Source organism: Cygnus atratus, chromosome 15 (assembly GCF_013377495.2).
Source record: "Cygnus atratus isolate AKBS03 ecotype Queensland, Australia chromosome 15, CAtr_DNAZoo_HiC_assembly, whole genome shotgun sequence".
Classification (NCBI taxonomy): domain Eukaryota; kingdom Metazoa; phylum Chordata; class Aves; order Anseriformes; family Anatidae; genus Cygnus; species Cygnus atratus.
This window is the reverse complement of record NC_066376.1, coordinates 9,871,596-9,895,973: the sequence shown is the minus strand read 5'-3', so window position 1 is coordinate 9,895,973 and position 24,378 is coordinate 9,871,596. Positions and strand designations below refer to the sequence as shown.

Sequence of the window (24,378 nt, the reverse complement as noted above, 5' to 3'; positions counted from 1 at the left end):
CTGTAGCTCCCCACAATGTAGACCCAACTGGATTTCTCCTACTTACGAATCTGGAGGAGTTGTCATTCTTCACGGTTTTGGCATTTCCAAAAGCTTCAAGAATAGGGTTTGCCTGTAGAAGCTGTTTTTCCAGCTCACCCTAAAATTCATTCAGACTCAGTTAACCCTAAACTTCATAATTACTTAATTAAAAACAGCACATGTACACTGGAGAAAAATGTGGAGAAAGATAATTTAAGTCTTGAAATTTTTGCTGAATACTCCACTTCACGTGGATTTGTTTTCATTCTCTGTTAATCTTTGTGTTTATATATTTGTGCAGTCGATTGCTGTCCTGTATACATGACCCATTTCCAGCCCTGTTGCCTCTGACAGATCAAAGTCTATTAATCTGTTTAGCATCATGACAGGCCTTTCTTTAAAAAAAGGGTCATTCAATGTCAAATATATATATATATATTTTTCAGTTCAATGTCATTTTTAAAGGGATATTCTTAAAGGAACCTCTAGCATATCTTCTTCAAGTTAGTTTATTGAGATCCTTCGCTAGCAAATGACAATGTAATTAGAATAACTTGCCGAGAATCATTTTAATGTAATGCGGCACAAAGCTACAAAGCAGATTTCACCAAGTCTATTAATAATGATTCATGCAAGGCTATTTAGGTTAAATATGGAAATGCACTGATTTATTTCAAACTAGGATAATGAATTCTCATGCAAACACACAAAACTTGTATTATGTTGTTAATTGTGCTTGGTAATTGCTAATGAAACAAATCATGCAATGAAACGAGCATGCATTTAATACTCCTATTTCTAAACAAACCAGTGAAGTTGAAAAAATACTTTGCTTATGAAGACTTTTTTTTTTTAACTTTTCATTCAGCTCTGGACTATGAAGTTACTCACTTTCACATTTGCTTCTTGTCATCCTGTTTGAGTACTACTCTGCAGTAAGATTACCTCATTTTAAATAACTCAAGCTAAATAACATACAGAAAAAGTCCTTGATAGATAATATGATATCATTTAAATCATTCTAATGAGAAAAAAAATCAACATTTAGGTTGAATATAGAGGCAATAATTTAGAAAATGACAGCTCTTTCCCAATCAGTGTGCAAAACTGGTAACCTTCTAAATGCCATTTCTGAATGTCTTATAACTTACGTGGGAATGATGAGACTACCTCAAAAATATAGTAAAAAAAAAAAAAAAGAAAATAGCACAACAGTTTGTTAACAAATGGCTAAGCTTGTCTGCATGGTCACAAGATGGGAGAATAAGCACCCTCCCAAGCATAGTTCTTTTAAGAGCTAAGGCATAAAGCAAGTCTGCTGAACTACACAGAGTTGCCTGGGCCGTCAATTAAGTTTTATTTTTTTATTTTTACAGAGAGCTTGTCAAATGAAGTAATAAATTAACTAAGGGGCAAAACTTTGTTCTAGTCAAAATTTGAGAAACAGCAGTCAGAATGAGGGGAAAAAGGGGTAATACAAAAAAAAAATCCATATGCCTGGCATACAAACAAAAAGAAGCCAGCAAACCTGCCTGTTTTCCTAACGCACTGATGTGCTGGATGTCACACCACAACATAGGAGGGCCCCCAAGGGCCTGTGAGAAACTGACATAACACACCTGCAGTTACACACTGCAGTGGGAATTGCTCTGTTATACATCATAGCAGCAAGCTAGGAGCATGGTAACTTTTGCAGATGTGAACAATTCTTTACAGTTACATGAAAATGTCATTGAAAGCAATATCAAATGGAAAGCATGCAGCCAAACAAATCAATCAAACATGGTGAAGTTTAGGAATTATTTCACAACAGTCCTAGAAAGTTCAACCTGAAGCATGGAAAGCATTTAGGTATTTTCATTCAGAAATCACATTGCTCAATTTCAGGCTGAGTGGCTCTTTCAGGATCGTGGGAAATTTCATTCAAACTACGGCAATTTGAACACACACGTATAGGAGAGAGTGATATTTGAGAGATGACCCTGCCTGTGTCAGACCTCATTCTTTACCATGGAGCCTGACACAGTTAGGGTTGATTTGTGAGAGCATTTGGTGCTATTGTTGCTTTTCATCGTATCATACAACATATTTCAACAAAATCTCTCTTAAATTTTTGAGGTGCAACAATAGCATGCAGATCTACACTCAGTGCCTTAAACACACATCAAACAGTCTAAGTTACTCACGTAAGAAAAAGATGGACCTTGCTGTATTGAATAATGTGGTATAAAACAAGTGTCAGTATCATTTCCATTACACAGACATTTTTACTGTTTTTCCTGTATTAAAATAACCAATACACAATTTCCATGCAAATAAACCAGAAAAACAAACAACAAAAATCTATTGCAGACATACCAAGAGTACAAATACAAGTAGCATGTATGGAACATTTTAGCTGAAGAAAAAAAAACCAACGTGAAGCAAAGGGATGGGATTTGGATCCAGTCCCAGGTCAGTCTCCCAGGACTAGACAAGGACAGATATTTTTAGGGTAAATCCCCAGTTCTTTTCTGGTGCAATGGAGGCATTTTGCTACTCATTATTTTTTTAATGACTGAAATTGCAATGTCAGTAGTCCCAGTCACTGAATTACTATTTGTCAACATGTTATAGAACAATTTAGGCTTTCTCTCAGCCCCCATCTGGTGGATATTTGCCTTCAGGTCTCTCTCAGAGCCAGTTTGATCCTGAGACTCATGTAGTTCCCCAGGGGAGTCAGCAGCAACTACAGTTACATACCCATTAGGAATGGCCCTGAAACCACAAGTTCATTTCCCCCAGCCACTGAGAAGGACTCGGCAGGATGAAATAAGTTTTTTTTTTTGCATAAACATTCAACAAAGGAAAACTATGCCCTTGGTCTTGGACTGTTTCCACCAACTTGAATCACAGATTTCTAGAAAATACTGCCCTAAGGGACATCTACTCCCTCCCTTGCCCTGAAGCAGAATACGCTGTATGTAAACAACAATTACTCATGGTGGAAGAGGCCAGGCTCTGTGCTCTGGAGTCCTCTATCCTCAGGCATACAGGATAGGCAAGTCCCAGCACAGGTGTGGTCACAAGATTTTTACTTTGTTTTTCACTACCCTATTAATTCCTTATTTTGGACCCAGTCTTGCATTTGGGATGCACTGAAATGCCTTCCTGAATTAAGCCTGTTTTGTCATAAAAGTTAATTGCTACCTTTTTTTTTTTTTCCCCAGAAGTTTTTGAGTAACATAAAAGAGGCTGGAAACGGTTGAAATGACTTAGGACCTCAAGTTGTATCAATGAAAACAGCAAAGAAGGTGAGAGCCTCAGCCACACCAACGATTTCAGGGAACTGGGTACACATAAGCTCTTATGGTTCAGAGCAAAATGTTGAACTTTAATCACTAAAGCAAGATTATTACAAATTTTGAAGCAACAAAGTACTTTATAGAAAATGTGCCTTTCGAAATTGTTCTGTATCAACACCATAAAGAGAAACGATAGTTTTTATATTGAAACTTTTGGCTAGTTCATAAAAAAATTGCGTGTTAACAAAGCCAATCAACTCTTCAGAAGTCTAAAAGTTGATATAGTTTTTGTAATGCAGATGGATGATGTTTTAGCTAAAGGTTTTCCTAAAGTTCTTATTTGCCAGAAGCCAAGGGTAAAATAAGGACCCAAGCCCTTGCAGACTTCAAGGCCTTCATGTTAGGATATAAATAAGTACTATGCATATAGAAAGCTATGAATATTTCTCTTCTAGGAAAGTACATTCTGATTTGATGCCTAACAGGGTGTCAAACAAAAGTGTTTTTTTCCATAAACATAGAGCTGTGACATAATTGTGTACTCTTAATATGTCGACTACTTGGCAAGCCACAGACATTGACTTGCTGTTAGCAATCAGCTCAGTACAGTCCTAACAGGCTCAAAGGAGAGTTGAATACAGAAAAGCTCACTTACAGTGATGCTGGTGTCCTTTTTGCCCTTATGTGATGAAGCAACAACAGCCAGGTACTGAATGACCTTTTTGGTATTTTCTGTCTTGCCAGCACCAGATTCACCTCTGAGGGAAAATAAAATAAAATAAAATAAAGGAAGGTAACTGGTGGACTCCTGCCATTTGATGAGTTTGTTATATAAAGACAAGACTAGAAACTGCCTGGCTCAGTATTTATCCCTGAACATGGTCTCTCCAAACCCACTTGACTTCAGCATGCAAAGAACACGGTATCAGAGCTGTATCTCTGTCCCATTAGTATTTTGACTGGACATTGGGCCATGTAAGGCAATTCTAAAGCACTTCTGTACAGCGCTTCATCTTGCTTTGGCAGTGTCTAAACATTTATGAGAACTGGGGCTGGCAGGGAATCTGCTCATGTTTTAAGACCCAAAAAAATGCAACATTAACTATAATGTGGTACAAGAGTAAGAAAAAACATCAACAGTAATTGAACAGTTTTCTCATCTGAAACACTGGCATTAAAGCAAACTGACCGATTATATCATTGCTGTAGAATAAGGGAATGATACTGCCTTATCTGATCTCCATGATCTTCAGACTTCCCTTGACCTCTGTAAGACCAGAGCTGGCACTGCCAGAGTTGTCCCAGCTAACCAGGTGGCAGGGGACTTAATGTGGGGACATTTCTGACCAGCAGAAGCGTCATCCTGGCTGTGCTCTGTGCAGTGTCTCTTGGGAAGCAGGAACGTGGTATTAACTTTCTACCTCCCAGAGGATTTCCGGAGTTAAGTTTATTTACAACTCTTAAGCCCTCTCTTAAAGTAAAATGCTGGTTTTCTAAGTATAAGTACAAGGACCAAATTTACAGTCTTTTCTCAGAAGTAAAACCATTTCCAGCCTACTTGTCCCTCTCTGTCACATTTCATTGTCTCACTTCTTCTAGATATTTTTGGCTCTGATGATTATATGGACTAAAATGTTTTTATCCTGTCCTGTCTCAGCAGTCAGAAAGTGCATTACTGTGGGTGTGGATGTAGTAAGTTAGCTCTTTCAACTCTATTAAGCTAGTGCTGTGAGGAGGGCAACAGTCTACATGTAAGTTGGACATCTCTCTCTTTGGGTTTGAATCTAAGTGGATTTAAAAATAAAATGAACAATACATATAAAAGCCCCATGGATATTTGTCAACTCTTTTGAAGCTGAAACTATTTAGCCGGATCCATTGCAGTTCTGCTTCTTTTCCTAATTAGGAAGTAGAGGAGTTAATTTTCCCTACCAAGGGACCAGTGAAAAATGGATGTTAAAAATATGAGTAAGTGCTAGGCAGAACTTTAAAGATGGGATGACATTGATGTAAACCTTAGAAAACCAGAAACAATTCCTGCCCAAGGTACACATGATAAGTGCTTCTTCTGGCTTTTAGAGTTTTAACCAGAACTAATTGAGACGAACATGTTCCTTATCATCAGACCTGGGGTAATTTGTGCAGTTTAGAGGTTGGATTCAACCCTGCCTGGACTTCAGTGCTAAAACATTTCCATGTTTTATTGATAAAAATTAAGTGTCCTGGGAACTATTCCAAACTAAGCACACCAATTTGAAGACATAGGCATACTAAGTTTTCAAATAAATTTACCTTGCAACTTTGATACTTTGGAATAAAAGTAAAAATTTTCTTCAAACAAACCCTAGACTTTGAACTATTCTATTTTATTAAAGGTTATTTGTAGTTCATCACTACATGAATTGCATTTCCCTTCTCCCAGGGCAACAGTGCCCATCATTTGGCTTTCCCTGAATCCCTGTGAGTATTACCATATAAGGCATCATTTCACTTGTAATTATCCTACCATGCTGCAATGCTAAAATTGCTTAACATTTTGTTCTGTGCTTGCTTTCCTTAACTCTTTGCTCCTGCATGAGCTGAGAGTTTTCCTATTTTCTGCAGCTACTCTTTGAGGCTTTAACTTCCTTTTGAAGTGGACAATAAAAAATTCTTCAACGTGAAATGGAAATGCTTCAAAACAAAATGGAAAACAGACAGGATCTCAACAGCTGCAAGGAAGAAAAGAATCTCTAAGGTCATTAAGTAATGAAGAATCATGTCCATAGCTGATGAACACTTCTAATTTTTCAGCACATCAGATCATTTTTAAATGTCCTTGGCAACACGCAGGTCTGATAAGCAAGTATTAATTAAACAACATTACTCTGAAGGATGCATCAGAGCTGTATGACAAGGTCTAGACTTCATCTCAGTGATCAAATACCATGTGTTTGAAAACTAAGTAATGAGGAGGAATAGCTAAATCGGGTTCAATGCCTTTACACATCAAGAAGCTTACAGTTACAAGGGAAAAGACCCAGGAGGAGGAGAGCATGTGACTCTCAGCTCCCTTCATAGGTGAATGAAACTCTTCCTATAACTATTGAGCTGCAGCAGAAATGGTCATGCTATTTTTTTCTCTGCATCTTTCTTGCAGTACCATCATTTCTGGGATGGCAGAGGCAACTTTTATTGTGAAATGGCATGCAGAATCCCACCTGTTTAAAAATTGGCATGCTGTCTTCATTCTCAGTGATTCAATTGTTAAAGACCAGCCTTTTTCTTGCAAGTGTCTTGCAAGCAGTGATTTCGGCATGAACCATAACCAGTGGGGTTCCTCCCAGGAGGCATCTTCTGAGTGCCTGTTTTCCTCAGTCTTGTATCCCAAATCATGTTCCAAATGGGAAGTTCACCATGCAAACTCTGTTAACCACTGTCCTAATCATCATCTTTTGGAAGCAGACCGATCATTTGTTTAACTGAAATATCTCAAGTCATTCTTGTTGCCTGCCATACAGAGGCAGCACATTTATTGCCAGAGCAGTTCTTTGCAACCAGCTCAGGTGGGCAATGCAATCTAACAAACAAACAAAAAATAACAGCAAAAGCAGTTCCTGTTGCTCAGTTGTGATCAGTTCAATAGCAGTATTTAATCTGCTTCCCATACATATTTTCCTCCCAAGAAACTACCTTCCTTTCCCAGAGTAAAAAAGTTCTCTAGGCTTACAGGCTTGCTCTGATAAAAAAAACAACCCAAACTCCAATTGTGTGGCATAGCTTAAATTTATTTCCCCTTTGTTTCTTGCCAGGATTTGTTTTTGGAACTCTATAAAGGATTTAAAGCACATAGCCCCCCATATAGGGCTCATCTATAAGTTTTTTGTGCTATACAAGCTACTAAATCCTCCATGACTCCATTGCCTTCACCTTACATGAAAATTATCGTAGTTCAAATAGGTTTCCAAATTAGTACAAGATGAGAGTGGGAAGCTGGCCCCACTGTTGTGGGGTGAGCCCGGTGTGTAGCTAGGACTACTGAATGTTTGGGTATAACAGGGAAAAAAATATTTTCAGAAGTAGATTTTTTATTGAAAACTTGAGAGCTTTCTATATTAATATTATGATATAAGACTTAGTTTAATTCCGCTTTTGGAAGCATCTAAAAAGTTACAGAAGGATTTATTTTCAGCATTTGTTTCATCAAGCAATGAACCACAAAACTGACCATTCACACATCCCTTAATCTAGCTACCCTGGCACTGCGGGAAGCCTCTGCATAGAGCAGTCAATGAGGTGCTCCAAATCACATTAGGGCTTGGCAGGCTGCAGTATGAGATGTGCAAAGATAATGAAAATCTTTGTCCTAGACCATCTGAATCCCCCCAGAGACCTCGCTCAGAAGCCAACCCACTGATCCTCCTAGTTTGCTTATAAAAAAATTCCCAAAGGAGGCCAAGCTGTTTTGGCACCAAGCTCCACCTCGGGTCTAAAGCTACACAAGATAACCATGTGGGAGAAGAGCCAGGCAGCAATGTGTGCCAGCTCCAGCCTTTGAGATTTAGTGGGCTGGGAACGAAGAGTTTAGCTCTCTTGTGGAGGAGGCTTTGCCTTACAGAACTTTGCAATCTGGAGGATGTCCTGGGTGGCTCTGCTTCTTGACACATGCCAGGGGAGAAAGCAGGTGGGGGTCACGGGACCAGGTGAGGCTCTGGACAGTTTGCCCAGAAAGAGGGAGGAAGGGGGAAATTGCAGGATGGTCACTGCCTTACTCAGAATTTTGTCTGTTGCTATGCCAAATTAAGTGGAATCAGTACCCTGCTACCATATGTTTTGATAGAGGCTAATCAAATAAAGTGAGCATATATAAAAAAAAGTAAAAGCTAATGAAAAACTATTTGATTACATGTACAAATCGAGTATTTAACAAACATTTGTTTTCTTAGGCTTCACATTTCCCCTATGCTTACAGTTTTGATCAGATTTTTTTCCTCATTCATTCAAGGCCAATTTTTGCTTAATTAAGGCACGTGCCTGATACTTTTAGCCACATCTGGTTTCCAGAAAACAATATTCTACCCCCTCTTTTCAGGAAGTAGTTAAAATATTGTAACTCCAAGATCAGACAGGTGTAAGAGCAGATCTTTAAAGCATTTATGTGATTAGCTATGCGAATAAGTACCTGTGGAATTTTGAGTAAAAAAAAAAAACTTCTAAAAATTCCATCAGCATCCACTTGTATCTTTAGAAATCAAAACATAAAGGCCAGCAGTCTCCTTTGAGAGCTGGTGCCTTAAGTTGGAAGAAACTTGAAAAGTCACAAGCCTCTTCACTGGCCATTGCTTAGTTGCTGATGCACCGAGGCTGCTCAGGTCCCCAAGTGACTGAATAGTTATTCCTATTTGTTTTCTCCCTTCAGCAACACCTAATGTTCTGGTCCACAGCACCCAGGCCCTCAGCATGGTTTTTGCAAGAGTGAGTTCAGAATACTTCACGGCCAACTCAGATATCAAAGAGGAGACACTACAGTGGGGGATTTCAGGGAATCCCAAGAGGCAGGCAGAGGAGGGGAGGCTGCCCAAAGCAGCATGGGGACTGAAACACGAAGATGGACAAGTATTAACTACCTGGATTTCCAGACATACGGAATAATGAGATGTCATACCCTTAGTGCAGAAGCATACGCTATGTTATGTTAAGTTATGATAATGATATAATAATCCTTATAGCTACATTTTTAACAATTTAGGTAGCAGGCTTTGGAAAGCTTGAGTCTACAGCTGTTTAAAGAAAAGATCCCAGCTGATCAGTGCCATGAGATCTTCAGTTGTTGTTTTATTTTTTAGGGAAAAAGATAATTTCTTAGAGTTTTTAGCAATTATAAAATAATGTGAATTGTTTGTGCTTGAACACTGCCTAGCTGAAAACCAAGTGAACTTTCTTGTTTCTGTACAGCCAAATAAGGCCAAAAAGGATGATAAACAAGTAGTCGTTAAAGCTGTGTACAATGATTTTAGCTTGACTAATCTTGATTTAAAAGACCAGCGAGAGCAATATTTCAAGCTATGGGTCACGATGCCCATCCAATATACAGCAGTTACTCCAAATGTGGCTGTTTTCAAAGTGGGAAAGACATTTCACTCTCTCTATTTTACGCCTTAGTGGGGTGAAACACATAATGTTTCCAGCTTCTAGGTGGAAAAAAAAAGGTATTCTTGTATTCAATACATATGGTAGCTGTCAGAATTAGAATCCTTAAAGGATTTTCATTAACAAAAAGTCATAGGTTTGCCGAAGAAAGTTAGTTTCTTAAAAATCCTAATATTCCAAGGTTAAAAGAAGATCTGAAGAGTTACTAATGGAAAAATAAACTAAAGTACAGGAATAGAAGGAGGAAATGCATATTGCAAATTAGTCTTCATTACCATGACATGTTTCATCCTGGGAAAAAGTGTGATGTGAATTTTTATTTCATCTTTGCGTCAATTTTAGATTTGGTATTGGTTTTCATGTATTTTTGGACAGATTCTAGACTGATATACTGTCATGTAATGAAATCTGGTCACAACAGAGGTCAGAGCTATGCTAGCCTTTAAGGTACTGTGTACAGTACGTGATTTGTACTTCTTAAATGATTAATTTGTTCAAGTCATCAGTGGCACTCACAAATACCTGTATGGCTGGTGATCACTAGCACTACTTTTTAAAAACTGTAGTATAAATATTCAGTCAGTCAGTAGCCACATTTTTATGGATGACCTCCCAAAACCAATTCAGTTTGGGATTGTGATGTGTATTTGCAATATAGGACAGACTACAGCATCACAGCATGATCCCGCTATAAACAATATGCATGCCATCTTCTACAAACAAGAATTGGTTTTCACATGAATCAAATCCCACCTTTGATTGGCAGAACTGGAAGATGCCTAATACAACAAACACAAAATTAAGCCAAAAGCATTCTCGATGGCATTCAAGTAATAAACCCAACTGACTAGCCATAGAGAAATGCAGACATGGTCAAAATTGCAGGACAGATGGAAGATCCCCATCCAATTAAGGAGCCTGAGAGTTTTGCAGAAGTGGCTAGGAATGATAAACCTAGGAAAGGATTTTGAGGAGCAGTAAGTTGCGCACAGCAAATGTTATTATATTAAAATCTCTGCCTGACCCATTGTCACGATGTGGCACCGCCTAAGCACTGGCAGGCCAAAACTCAAAGAGGAGGCCTTCAGCAACTCAGCACTCAGAAAAATAAGGGCTTTCAGAACAGGGCTGGCTTAGTTGCTATTTCACTATTGCCTAAAGCGACTACATCAAGACTACAGAAAGGTTCGACCCATACAGTGTGCACTTAGCCAGCGCGCCATGGCCTTGCACACAGGTGAGCTGTGCCAGCAGGGAGGTGCCTGGTGTTGGTTGTTCTGGCTGCACTACATGCAAACAGTACAAAACAACATGAACTTAAGGGTCACATTTTTTATAACAACAACTGATTTAGGATATGTTGGTAAGCTACCAACACTTAAAAATGAAAAGCTGCTCAGTAAATACCCAGGATGCTCCGTGTTCCTCAGTTTTCTGTTTCCTTTAGGGAACTCTTAAAGATCTCCTGTTCTCCCTAGACACAGTTTTACAACTATGGTCTCCGGCTCGTTGTTGTAAGCTCTAAATCTCTGCATTAAGAAAGTCAGTGTAAAGCAATAAGTTTGTGCGTTAAAAACTTCCTATGACATTGATACCTGCTTCTTATTTCATCAACAGGTAAATCTTATACTGGGACTGGAGTTCAGGCTCATTGAAGGTGAGAATATATAGTTCCATCAAAATCGGAATTGATTTTGAATATGGAAAGACATAATAATACTGAGATATACTAAAATGGATGAGTTTACTTACGTGCACAGGATAGACTGGTCTTCTCGATCTGTGAATAAAGAAAAAAATCCATTAATTAGGGAAAATGGCTAAGTCCTGACAGAAGGTGTTATATTTATAAGGACTTACATTGAGCAGTCTAGACCTTCCAAAATCTGGCAATTCATGATTAGTCAAAAATACAGGGTTCAGATCTTACATAATTTGCCTTCGTATTTAAATAAGCATCTCTAATGGAAATATTTTGGACAAAAAAAAAAAAAAAAGAACAAAAGGTTAATAGTTCAAAAATATTTTTTGCAAATTCCATTAGAGATGAACTATAATGAGGACAGCAAGAGGATCAGGCTCTCTATAAGAAGATTATAATTGATAATTTCAAGCCTGAAACTCAAGTTTTTACTATGCTTATGAAGTATGGCTAGCAGCCCACTTCAGACAAAGTCTGGATAGATAAGGCATCAAAAACTAAAATGTTTGAAGCTGGCTATGGAAAGCTTTAGATTTTGAAAGCAGACCAGTCCAAATAACTGAATGATGTACTCAATATATTTTATTTCATATTTAGAGATAACTTTTTATCAAGAGGACAGATAATTTCTGTAAGGTATCCTCCAAAGACTGAGACAAAACAAGATACTTCACATATTTTACAAAAGCATATCAGCAAGAACATAAGTATTCTTCATATTTTACCGTGAACAGGATTATCAAACACATACTGGATGAAAAATTATAAAAAGGTGAGCCAAAGTCTCCACTTCTACTGTGTAAGACATTTAAGAGGTTTCTGTGCAGCAGAGTCCAATATGCTGCAATGCTGCAGCACATTTTAGGATTACGTCATAGCTCCATAATCTTGCCATGTACCTCCCTGTTCATGCATTTGGAGTCTAAGTTTCTCTTTACCTACAGAACTTTTACACAGAATTTTCTACCAAAAGGCTGATATCAGGCTAAGCTTAGGCTGTAATAGACAGTGAAAACACACTGAAGTTTCATAATGTTCTCCATAACACTAAAGTATTTCCCAAAGCTCTACTGAAAAGTCTGTGATAGAGGAAGGCTTTACAATTTGCCTCTGTGGAAAGATGTGTGTCTAGCACATTTACTGTGATCACTTCTGAAGCAGAACTCTTTTTTTTTTTTTTTCACCATTGGAATGGTCAAACTCTGGCACAGGTTGCCGAGAGAGGTGTGGTAACTCCACCCTTGGACACAGCTACAGGTAGACTTGATCAAGGCTCTGAGCAACCTGCCCTCGCATGGAAGTTGGCCCTTCTTTGAGTGTGGCTGTCTCAATCTGCCATGTACAGACTGTAGTATTTACCAGATGGAGAGCACACATTTGACCAGGGAAGCCTCTGGGCAAAGGTTAAGACCCAAAACCCTCCCTCATTTTATTCAGTGTGTTGGATGACTTGCAGGGCTACCTATATGGTTGCTTGCCTTTATCGCTGACCCTGTATGTAATAAATACCATGAGATAAACAAGCTTTCTGTACTGTGTAAAGATAATGGAGATAAATTCAACCTATTAAGCTTACAAGTTGTAATTGCTGCCTGGACCACAGCCAGCCTAGGAAAATCAGTAGTGGTTTCTGCTCTGGTGTGGATTGATATTAAACAACTGTATTTAGTCCCAGTTCTTCAGTAACGTTTGAGCAGATGCGATAACATTGACTGCTTTATTGATCACTCCCACAGCAAATGGCACGACTTTACCACTTTAGTCAGTAAATTGGTGTAAAATGAATCATTACATTGCTGTTGGAGGTGTTTGTCAGTAATCAACATTGCAGGACTCTTCCACGTACACATTTTGGAGAAGAGGAACTGTGAGCCATGTTTACTTTTTGCTGCAAGATACTGAGCTAGGCTTTCTCTTAGGTTAAAAAAAGTGAGAACACAGTAGAATTTTGCTAAAAATACACTGTTGTGTAAATAGAAACCATGGGCATATATTGATATTACATCACAAACTCATAAATACCATAAAGAAAACAAAATTGACTCCTTGATACAGAGTTGCCAGTGGAAATTCTGAGCTCAGGGAACATTTGAAAAAATCAGTTTCCTCCAAGTCAAGTGTTTTCTCACTTCTCTTTGCTGCCCATTGCTGCCCCTCTTTTCCTCCCCAGTCAGTGACAGACCCCTCTTGAAGGTGTCTCATAAACTGGCCCACCACAGGAGTTTGCACAAGTGCATGTATATGGGCAGCTTGGCTAAAATGTAAGAAAAAAGGAATGGGAAGGTCAGGAGTTGCACCAAGTGCCCTCTGGGCCAGTGAACAGACCATACAAGCCAAGCAGGAGGTACTGAATTTCTTCAAACTCAGACAGCCCAGCCCCTTGTGCAGGTAGTGGAAACAAACCAGAATAAGGAGGAAAAGGAGAGAAGGGTGAGTCTTTGGTGTACTGCCAGAGGCAAGGTCTACTGGCTCCCCAAGAAGGAAAGGGTGCCTCTGGTGAAGCAGCACTGTGTGACACTGATATGCAACCTGAGGGCTACTGGGATTCTTGGAGGGAAAAGGAAAACTATTTGTTTGTTTTCAGCTTTCTCTTGTAATCCCAAATGGCTTCTGGGATCATACCTGTGCAATTTGATCATTCCCTGTAGGTGAGCTGCCCCATGGCATTCTTGCAGAACTCTGTGAGGGAGCAGTGAGAAAAAGCTCCTTTCTTGGTCACTGGATTTAGCCCCTTTAAATGTCCTGTATACTTGGCAGCCATATGAAGTTGTGAAGTTTTAAGCCCTATGTTTCTGAGCTGTGCATCCTGTCCTGCGAAACCTCACACCGATAAACTGACCTATGCACATTCATGGAATGAGAATGCCTGAAAATGCTATATTACCTTCAGAAGTTTTAACAAATTGCAACAGTAAGGATGGAACGTATCAGGAAACATAATCCTAATTTGTTATGCCATGATCTGCAAATACCTGCCTCATTTACTTTCCAGGACTCTCCAGATTGATTGCTTCTATTTCTGTTCTGGAATATTTTATTCTATGTAGGAAGGATTGTACCCTGTTTTGGGAGTCTGCAACTTTATGTGGGTCGATTTATCAGAAGAAAATGACTCACAAAATAAAGCTACTTAAGCATAATTTCTGGGGTTTACGAAGTATCAAAATATGTTTGCTATCTTCCAAAATCTCTTTGGTTAATTCCTTTTTTGAAAGATTGATACTACCTGGAAGACTATCCCATCCTCTATTTCTATACCCCCTCTATGTACATATAAGACATTTTGGATATTTCTGTGTTTTCTCCTCAACTCTAACAACATACAGACCTACTTCACAGTCTAAAAGCCACTAGCTTTCCTAACCCTGCAACTGACTTTTTTTTTTTTTTCTGGAATCTGCTTCACTTTTTCAGCAAACACCTCCAGTCTGCTTGTAAGAATCATATGCCCCTCTGTTCTCAATAGACCAGCTAGTTCTGCTTAATCACAAACAAAATCAGATGGTTTATCACAATGAAGCAGCAAGTTGGCAGCTTTACCATAAAAGGGAAAAACAGACTGAAGCCATGCTCCAACACTCGCTTACTGCTTCTTTACATTTGTTAATAACCACACTGCCTAAAGGGGACATTTCTGTACAGTCCTGCTAAGGACACAGTAAACAGCTGGCTTTTCACAGCAGCCTCCTTTTCTAGGACCTTGGGAACTGTGCTCCCCTCCCATACCTCCCAGTAACTACCAGGTTGTTTTTTTTTCCATCTCTAACTCAAGCTTGCTTACAAAGTCGTTGCATAAAAATGGCTTTGCAGAAAATAGATAAGTTTCTTAGAGTTGCAGGAAGCCTCAGTATGTCTTCTCTATATCATTTATTGCTAGAGCACTTAATAAAAACCTAATCTTCCACATTAACATTTTATATCTATTATTACTGCTACATAACCTGACCTTTTGCATTTGTGCTGTTTACTGCTCATTTGCTGTTTGCCACCTGCAGGGGAGATGGCAGAAGGCAGCAGAATTACTCATCCTTACTGGACCAGTGTCTGAGCTCAGCCACCACTGGAAGCTGGCAACGGTGCAGGAAGCCATCCATCCACCCACCTCTGGCTCCTCTTCCCTGCCCTGCGCTGCTCTCTCTTGCATGAAGGCATGATGCAGCAGCAAGGCTGGCGTGCACTTTAAAACTATCCCAGCAAAAAGCAAGGGGTGATTGTAACCTGGAACAGTTCTGTGTGATGACTGAGTGAAGAATAATGCCGACAGTGTTGGAATAAGGGGGTTGCATAGCAGCTGCGCGCCTGGAAAGCTACTGCCTCCGTAACACAGGAGAGAGAGGTGAGTACAGAAGCATAGGGTGTTTTTTTATGATCACAGTCTCTAAGTGTAGTAGTAGTCAGCTAGCTGGTCTGTAAAGGCAGTTAGTTCAGTGAGGTAGCTCCTGGGGCCAGATACACACATACAACGTTCTCCTGGAATATTATATTCTCCTGGATTTTTAGATGAAAGAAAAATTCTTGTTCTGTATGGAAATGAGCATGAAAGAGTGACTGTGCCTGGGCCATAATTGTACTGCATTAGTGACATGTGGTAAGCTGCAGATTCAACAAGACATTCAGCACCCCAGTTTGAGCATGGTAGAGCATGGCTGTGATTTGGAAAAGATCACCAGTCCTCATAACAACCTGGTGCATGTGGGCATTTTATCTCTGTCCAGCCAACATCTCCATTAATTCCTATGTCCTGTGAGAAGTCAGCTTTTCCACATATTTGGAAGAAAGTCCAATTATCTGATTTCTGTTAACCATGACTAAGTGTTATTACCAGAACAACTCTGATAGGACTTAAGCATCATCCCTAAGGAGTACATTATCCAAGTAAGTCTCAAAAGCAGAGGAGGGGCACAGAGTGACCTGCTCGTGCCTTTTGCTGGATATTTGTGCCAATAGAGAGGCTGAGAATATGAAGGGTTGTAATTCCCAGCTGATGAACCTGCAACAGGAAAATCTACAGACACTATGGCTTGGTTCACTGAGATACAGAGGTTCCTTTGGGCATCTGAACAAGCTGACTGCTCTTGGCCAAGCAGCCCTGGTCAAGCAGTACTAGCATGTAATTCTTCAGTCTCATGAACCTAAGATATATTTTACTTTGGCAAGAAGAAACTATGCAAGTTTCCCAGATAAGGAGCAATACTGAAATTTCACAAGGAAAACATTCAGTGCCCCGATCCATGTTTATGAGTATGAATTTCTGTTTATACTCCATTTGTAAACATGCTTACAAAGACCTACAAAGCATTCTGTGCCTATATGTATTGCGTGCACACACACACACACAATTACATTGATGACTACTTTCACCTCTCCAGTGTGAATACAATTTGGCTGAATAACTAGAGTTATTTTGAGGTTTGGTTTAGTTTTATGCACAAAATATGAGTCTGTTTTCCCAAACAAAAGCACAGCTTTAAAAGCAGCTGGGGCCCTCCTCAGAGATGGAGAGACTCCAAAGTGGCATATGCAAGTAAATAAGCAAGAAAAGCGTAGGTGTCCTGGGCTTGTGATGCAAGCTGTTGTGGGAAGGCTCCCCGGCTGCCGTGCCAGCTGTGCCTGGTTGGGATGGGAGACAGCAGAAGAGCTCCCTTTTGAATGTTCAACTTATGATCTGTTTCCTCCTCCTTTTTTATTCCCTTCCTTCCTATTTGTTCTCCCCCTCTTCTTTGCTGTCAGGAAGTTTTCCTTGCAAAAGGGACACAAATCCTGAGGCGTGAAGCTTCCCCAAGAGTCGGTAGGGTCGGGACATTATTCCAAGCACCAAAAAAATGAAGAGAATGAAGGAAAAGCATGCACTTGTGCTGCCTCCTCCTCCCAGCACCCAGCCTGACAGGCACAGCTGAATCCTTGCTGTTCTAGGTGCAGTTAATGGCCACAGTGAAGGGCAACAAAGCTCAGGTGGCTTCACCAGGGCACGTTAGGAAGAACAGGAGAGAAGAACAGTGAAAGAGGTCCTAATGCTGCTGAGATCAGGCAGAGAACTGATACTGTTTTCATCTTAAGCAGAAAAATTGTGCATACTGCTATGGTGAAACAATTCTTATTTTTTGGCATAGGTATAGTATTATGTTCATTTCTGCAGGTAGTTTGAGGTCCTTCCTAGGTGTTTTTCCCCCCGTCACATTTTTAGGGGACAAACAGCAGAATTCTGCACTGCTGAATGGGAGAATACTGCTAAGCTTCTTGCAGAGCTTCCACATGAGGCTTGCTGCTTAAAGGATTTGGGGAAAAGTAGACTGTTCTAACTTCAGGGGCTGTTCAGAGCCCTTTGCAGTGCTGTATGCAGAGCACTGAGCTTGAGAGATGACCTAGAAGACAAATATGTGACTGTAGCTTACAGGGATCTGCTTATACCAAGTAAGTTTCTTTTAGCTGTGGCTCCACCAGAAATTAGATTTACTGCATCATGTTATTCTAAAAGCTTGCACCTGCCCACTTAGCCCTAAATATTTTATGTGCCTGTCTTCATGAATAACTGCTGTTACATTAAGGAAGGAAGGAAGTCTGTTTTCACTGTGTCTGGTATTGGTATGTTATTGATCCTCATTTGCTGCACCGTAATTCTGCCTTCAGGGATGCCTTCATAAAATAAGCTGACATAGTTCCAGAAAAGAAATGTCACATAAGCAATAGGAAGAAAAGGGTTGCTATTGTAAGGCAGATACCTAGTTCTCTGCGTTTAGAGTTGAATTAATTCAAGCGCTTGTATGTCTGAAAATGTAAGATCCTGAAGTTAGGAACCAAAGTTACTATTAGCTGCTCAACTTAAATTTAAGTAAATTATCTTCAGGAATTTTAAGTTTTTTGTTATCTGGATTATTTTGTTAGCATTAATGTTAGTACATAGAAGTACTCAAGACTGCTGGGGAGAGAAAAGAAGATGTTTATTGTTTTTCCCCAGTCAGACCTGAAACTCATAAACCTTAAACCCTTAAAGCCTTAAGCTCCAAATCAGGCAGCCCTAAACTTTGGGGCTGAGCCATAGTCACCTGCAGGATCAGGCCCCTAATGAGGGCATTTAAATCTCAAAGCATTCTGCATCCTCCTGGTTCTCTGGAGCACCCAAGGTTGCAGCAGGATGGCAACCAGTCATGTCCCTGCAGCCTGTAGGTGCTGCAGCCTGTATGTTCACCTCTGTAGCTTTTTCATCCCTAAGCAATCTTTCCCTAGAACAAAATCCCCTTGGTCTGTCAGTAGTGACTGCGGAAATTCCCTGTGAATTTCTAAGGTTTCATTTGTACACTTTGCAGTCTCCTTTCCTGCTCTGTTAGGAAACAGAGCATATCAAAACTCAGGACTCCAAAGCATTAGGCAGTTAATGAAAGTAGCCCTGAAATGTTATTTGAATTTGCTTGCTAGGAGAGAGAGAAGCAACGCCGACAGATGCAGCAGCATTAGCAGCTAACTTTGGAATAGTCTCCACTGGTGGAAAGGGAGCGTTTTCCATGCCCGTATTTGCCAAAACTATTTGCTCAACTTTGAAACCTTCCCACATGCCTCAACACAGATGGGTAAAAGGATTGTTTTTCCTTTTTGAGTCACAGTGTTTGTGGACTGCCGTTCCTGCCAAAGAATTCCTCCGAAACTTCTCGAAAGGCCGTGTCTCCCTCTAGATCAGACCTTTTCTGACTGTGCTTCTTGCAGGAGCACATGTGGAGCTCTCAGTTGTTTTCTCCCACATTATGGTGCAGAGATTTCTAAGAACAGCAGCATTAAACTCGCCTACCTTGCAGCATGCTCCTGTAGGCTGTGTCCGCAATAGCATAGATGTGGGGTGGCATTTCGTGCCTCTTCTTTCCCTTGTACATGTCAATAATCTTCTCTGAATAAATGGGCAGCTGTTTGTATGGATTTATCACAACACAGAAGAGACCTGAATAAGTCTGCAAGAAAATTCAAATAAAAACGGGAATCAATATCACGTACTGCCTCTATCTCGCGAAACACAGGCATCAGTTGCATTGAACTATAACAGCATTTTAGCAAATAACACTTTCTTTTGTATATCACTTAGCTTGACAAATGAGGCAGTAATTTTTGGATGTACATGTATGGATGCAGTTTCCAAGTGCACAAATATTTATTTCTAATAAGCAAACAGTCAGAAAGCATGTGAATTTAGCTGCCTGTAGAAACACCATGTATCGATTTGATGTTGCAGGTTTCTTTTTACTTTAGCTATTTTCAGTACATAGTGAATCACCCTTATTTGTGATGACATTACTCTAATGGTTCATAATATTTCTTTGTATGTGTATTTGAATACTGGAATTCATTCTCTACTCAGGCAGGTGTCAAATTTTGTAAATCTTAAATAAGAAACTTGGTTTGATGTTGCAAAGTCATTTTTAAAAGATGATGTGACTACCATGTAGCAGTAATAATTGAAGTGAGTCCTTGAAAAAAATTACTCAATTTCCAAATAGATGTTTTATTAGAATCGTCCTATGCCTTCGCTATGTAACTATTTCTGTAAGAGATTCAAAGAAGAATGTTTTATATTTAAGGTTTACTGAAGGTATTCATATAAAAATATGTATGTAAACAAGCAAGAACAGTGGCTAGCAGTTGATAGCTGTTCATCCAGGTTTTGTTAATTTTTTAAAATTTTCCTTTATTTCAGGAAGCTCCAGCTATTGAACTGGGAACAGAAGTAATAGCACCTGATAGTAGATGATGACCTACATCACAAACGGTTACCAAAAGTAAGTCATTTTCAAGGGTTTAATAAATAAACACAAAAATTATTAATAATAATAATAAAAAGTGAGATTATAGCTGCAGCCTTTAAGCCAGCTATTAATTTTAAAACCATGCCAGTCTGGGGAAAAAAAAAAGAAATAATCAAATTGTGTTCTTTATAACTTAGACATAAGTTGTTGGTATTCCCCCACTGCGTGAGTGAGTGCTTCGTGGTGCTCAGCTGCTGCCTTGCCCTAACCTTGGGGCTGTGTCCAAGGATGGCTCAAGCCACCTTGGCTCCCCCATTAGGAACCAGGGCAGCGCAGGACTGTAAAATGCCATCTCGGAGGCTTGGATCCGGGCACAGGGATTTCCCTTTCCTGACCATATTAGGAAATGGCACAACACAGTCTCGGCACAGCCTGAGCACTTTATATGGTATTCAGCAAACAGGGCGAGAGCATCCATCAGCTCCTAGCAGTGAGGAGCAGGTTGGGTGCTCTGTGCTGGGCAGGAGAATGTCTGGCGTGCTTTGGCTGTTGATGAGGGCCTCTCCTACGTTTTACAGGTTGTGATTGTGTTTCCATGTGCTCAAGTGAGATAAGTAGAAAACAGAGTTCAGGATCTTCTTCAGCTCTTGATATCCCCAAGCTAAAAACTTTGCTATGGAAGGTAAATCATTACTGTGCTGGCTTTTCATTGACACCAGAGCTTAGGATGAAACTCTGTGCTAATTGTATTGAAATGAACTTTATTGCTGCAGGGATGACACAGTTGAAAAGGGCTATACTCTTTATACCAGAATAACCACAAGGCCCTAAATGGAAGAACAATAATGCCTTTTTTTTCAGTAGAAATAGATTTACTGTATATGCTCAACTAATAATTCCGAAGTAAGTAAAATAATATGAGAGTAAATTTCTGATTCAGAAAATTACTTAGGCCTCACTTCCCTGAGATTTATAGACATTTTCCTGACTTTCATCATGCAGAGTCCAAATGCCCCTATATAGCTATCTATTTGCCCTTGTAAGAGCTAATTTGGAGGCACAAGAAGCAGGTTACTAAAGAGAAATAGCCTGAGCTGACAAAGTTCAGGAATCCCCATTTCTGACTGGCCTGTGAGTGATACCTTCTCTCGCCTGAGGGAAGTTAACCAAGATTTTGTGGTTTCACCACTCATAATTCTAGGTCTCTACTTTGCAAAGATTTGGGGAAAACAGATTAATGTATGCAGTATTTTGAAGGCAAAGAAACCAGTTGGCTAATCATGGGTTTTAAGTGGTGAATTTGAAGTTTCTGTGCTTTGGATTATTCTCCTGGGTTATGGTCCCTCCCGGGAGGGGGGCCTGCCATCGTGTCCCTCCTGGGGGATCTGAAGGCAGGACCTGGTCTGAAGTATTTTAGGGATACTGTCTGCACATGACTGCTGTCTCTTGGACAGCCACCACTGATTGGTATTTAAGAGAGATTAATGCAAATACACGTGTCTATGTTGTAAATGTCTAAATTTAGGCAGAAGAATCCCGCCACTGGCTCCAACATGCATATATAATTTTCTGTAGACAAGAAACCATTCTGCACTGTTGAGCAAAGACTGAATGAATAGTGCCTATGAATGCAGGTACAAGAAACTTGATTCTGCTTGCAAATCCATTGAAGCTAAGCTGCTATTTTATTTATGTTTATACCATCATTTTTAGTCTAATTTCTGCATGGACAAGACAGATTCTGTTTGTTTTAAACAATGTGAAACAGGAGTTTGCCTTTCTTTAAGTAACTCAAGAAGAAAAAGGCCAGGGTGTTCTTCCAGTCTATGGTCACTCTGAACTACTGTACTCAATCTTTTCTATTTAGTAATGTTTAATTTAAATGCAAGAGTATGTAATGTATTTATTTATTTTTTCCTTCTAGGTTGGCTTTTTTTCCTGTAGTGTAATGGGGAATCCCAATCCTTGCTTGCATCAGTGATGCTCTGAAGGGAAGAATATTAAGGTCATGTTTTCCTTGTATGTGTGGGACTCCAAGGGAGGCAATGTCGGCAGTGCTTGGCAAAGGGAGGAGATGGTGGTTTACAGTTAGTTTTGCAAATGGATGAGAACAGAGCCAAAAATTCTGTTTGTTTTTAGGGCTTTTTTTTTTTTTTAACCTCAAAAGGTATGACATATGACAGTGTCTAGCAGGGCAGTACTGTGTAAGGCTGGACATTTTTAAAGCAGTTTTAGGTTTCCTGAAAATACTAAGAACTTGTAATACAAGTAAAAGTAATTTCTTTATAACTGTTCATTTTCCACCATCTTAAAATGCGGTCTCTTGAGAGAGAGACTAATTTCAGGTACACTTCAAGGTTGGACTCAATGAAAACAAATTTTAAAGCAGTGGATGGTGCAATTAAATTAACTCCCTCTTCATGCAAAAAGTGGAAGCGCCACAAAACCCTACAAAGTAAGCTGACTGCAAGTCCTCAAATATCTAGTCAGTGTAATTTAATACAAACAAACACCACCCCCCACCTTTTATCACTCTAAACAACTAGTAATTCTTTTTAAATCTTGGAACAGCACAAAGCACTTCTGGACAAATTCCATTTCAGTAATTAATGCTTTGTGCTCTAATATAATAATAATACATAGCTCCCTCTGTTCACCTGCAAACATAGAATCCAATAAACTTAGATTTGAAAGTTTGGAAAGTCTAGCTTCTTTCAGGCATCTTGGTGATGTGCGTTTTAGTACATTCCTGCAGGAAAGATCTTGAGCTTTAGGTCCTTTAAGTTGTGCATTACAAAGGGTTTCGTTGTTGTACTATATATAACTATCTTATTTTCTGCTTCATTTCCTACCTTCCAATTTAGCATTCCTCATATTAAAGAGAGCTCTACTCCTGCCTCCAAAACCACGTTGCTTAAGCTCTGTGCTTTCTTTCATTCACCAGTGATCTATCATGCAAGTAAAATTTCCATAGATTGAAACTATTGATGACTTCTCTACAATGTAGCACAGGGATTATCCATGTAAAATCAAAGGTAACTGCTAAGTTCTGTGGAAACTTCCTGGGCTTTCTTACTGTGCAGTTTTTAACTATTGGCACAGCTACGCTACAGGGTTGTTAATGGCAAAATATGCTGGTGTTAACACACTTGTGTGGATTGGAAGACAGAAGAATCTTGGCCCTACATCACATTAACGAGAGGAGATTGCAATTTGCCCAGGCTTATCTGACCTGTAAGTTGACCAACAGGGAGAAAAAAAAATCTATGTTGTAGTAGCTGTGTCTTTCATTCAGTATTGCACTGAAGGATAGGAGTACCCAATTGGATTCTGGTGGGATCACTTGTTTATTCAAACATAAGGTTTTACTCAAGAACTCACCAAACCAGAACTTCTCAGCTGTCTTTCAGTGGGAGTTTTGCCTGAGAAAAGACTACGTGGCATGGCTTTTCTGTATGTTCTCTTTGTAAGTTACTGCTGGAGCATATGAACTGGAACCTTCTCAGGTTTCCATTCAAGTCATTGAAAAGCCCCTACTGACCTTCAGAGCATGAGGACTGAGGCGGTGGTTAACTATCAGTGGGTACTCTCCAAATGACATCATAATTTCAGAATTAGCAAGCTTTGGGGAAGAAACCTTCATGCGTTTTAATTTAGTTGAATAAAGAAGCAATTATTAAAGAGGCAGAATAGTAATGGAGAATAAAGTCAACTAGATTCATTTCTGGTTTGAGGTCCTGTTGCTGAGGCAGGTGTACTTGCATGGCTGTGTTACACCAGGACTGTATCCCTGACAGCAGCTGGGGTCCACTTTGTTCGTGACAGGACATGGTAGCATGCAGTAAGAAATGTGTGCATTTGTCTCTACTTACATAAATTAAACCTGAGAAGTATCTCTCCCTTAGATTGTGCAGCACTGAAGCTTCATTGAGGCAGGTCAGCTCTGCCATGTCTTCCACTTTGGAGAACTTTGGCGGGTTCATCTTTTGGATATCATCTTTGCTCAGTGTCACTTTCTTTCCATTTTCCGTCAGTTCAACTGTCACCTCATCCCCTTTCTCTTCCTTGATACTTGCTGCTTCAAATCCATGTTTCTCTGATGGAACCCAAACCAGTCTCTTCGCTGACCAGTCAGCCTGGGCAAGTGGGTTATTAATGAAGTTTTTGTCCACAAAGAGGAATTTCTCATCATCGCTGAGAGGTTTTTGAGCCATTTTGACTCAGTAGTCACCTGTTGAGGAAGCAAAATATTCTGCTTTAAAAGGGAGGTAAATATGGAGGTGGTCCAGGCAATCTGATATTTGTCAAATCTGTGCCATGTGGTAGATCCAAAACCCTGTAGGTCCTGTGTCATATCCTACATTTCCATGCAGATATTTTAGGGTGCCAGTTTAGATACCTTAGAGAATCTGTGCTTAGATACCTGAGTCCCATTCTTTTGTTACCATGTCTGAAATCATCTAAATCAAAACCTTCAGAGCACTAAACCAAATGAGAACTCCTGAGCTTATTACCT

The 24,378-nt window shown here is 39.7% G+C and overlaps 1 protein-coding gene across 3 annotated transcripts in view; it reads right to left on the bottom strand.

The window, feature by feature from the left end:
- Positions 1-24,076, bottom strand: part of MYH11 (myosin heavy chain 11) — a 57,757-nt gene extending 33,681 nt beyond the window's left edge. The window contains exons 1-6 of one of the 3 annotated variants that reach the window (XM_035548663.2): positions 23,735-24,076; positions 18,917-19,073; positions 11,187-11,214; positions 3,957-4,063; positions 996-1,009; positions 47-139 (exon numbers count right to left, since the gene is read on the bottom strand). In XM_035548663.2, the coding sequence (XP_035404556.1) occupies positions 47-139; positions 996-1,009; positions 3,957-4,063; positions 11,187-11,214; positions 18,917-19,073; positions 23,735-24,076 (741 nt within the window). Of the gene's footprint in view, positions 1-46; positions 140-995; positions 1,010-2,207; positions 2,229-3,956; positions 4,064-11,186; positions 11,215-18,916; positions 19,074-23,734 lie in introns of all 3 variants that reach the window. The other 2 variants (XM_035548661.2, XM_035548662.2) reach the window with 2 other exon arrangements.
- Positions 24,077-24,378: the final 302 nt, after the last annotated feature.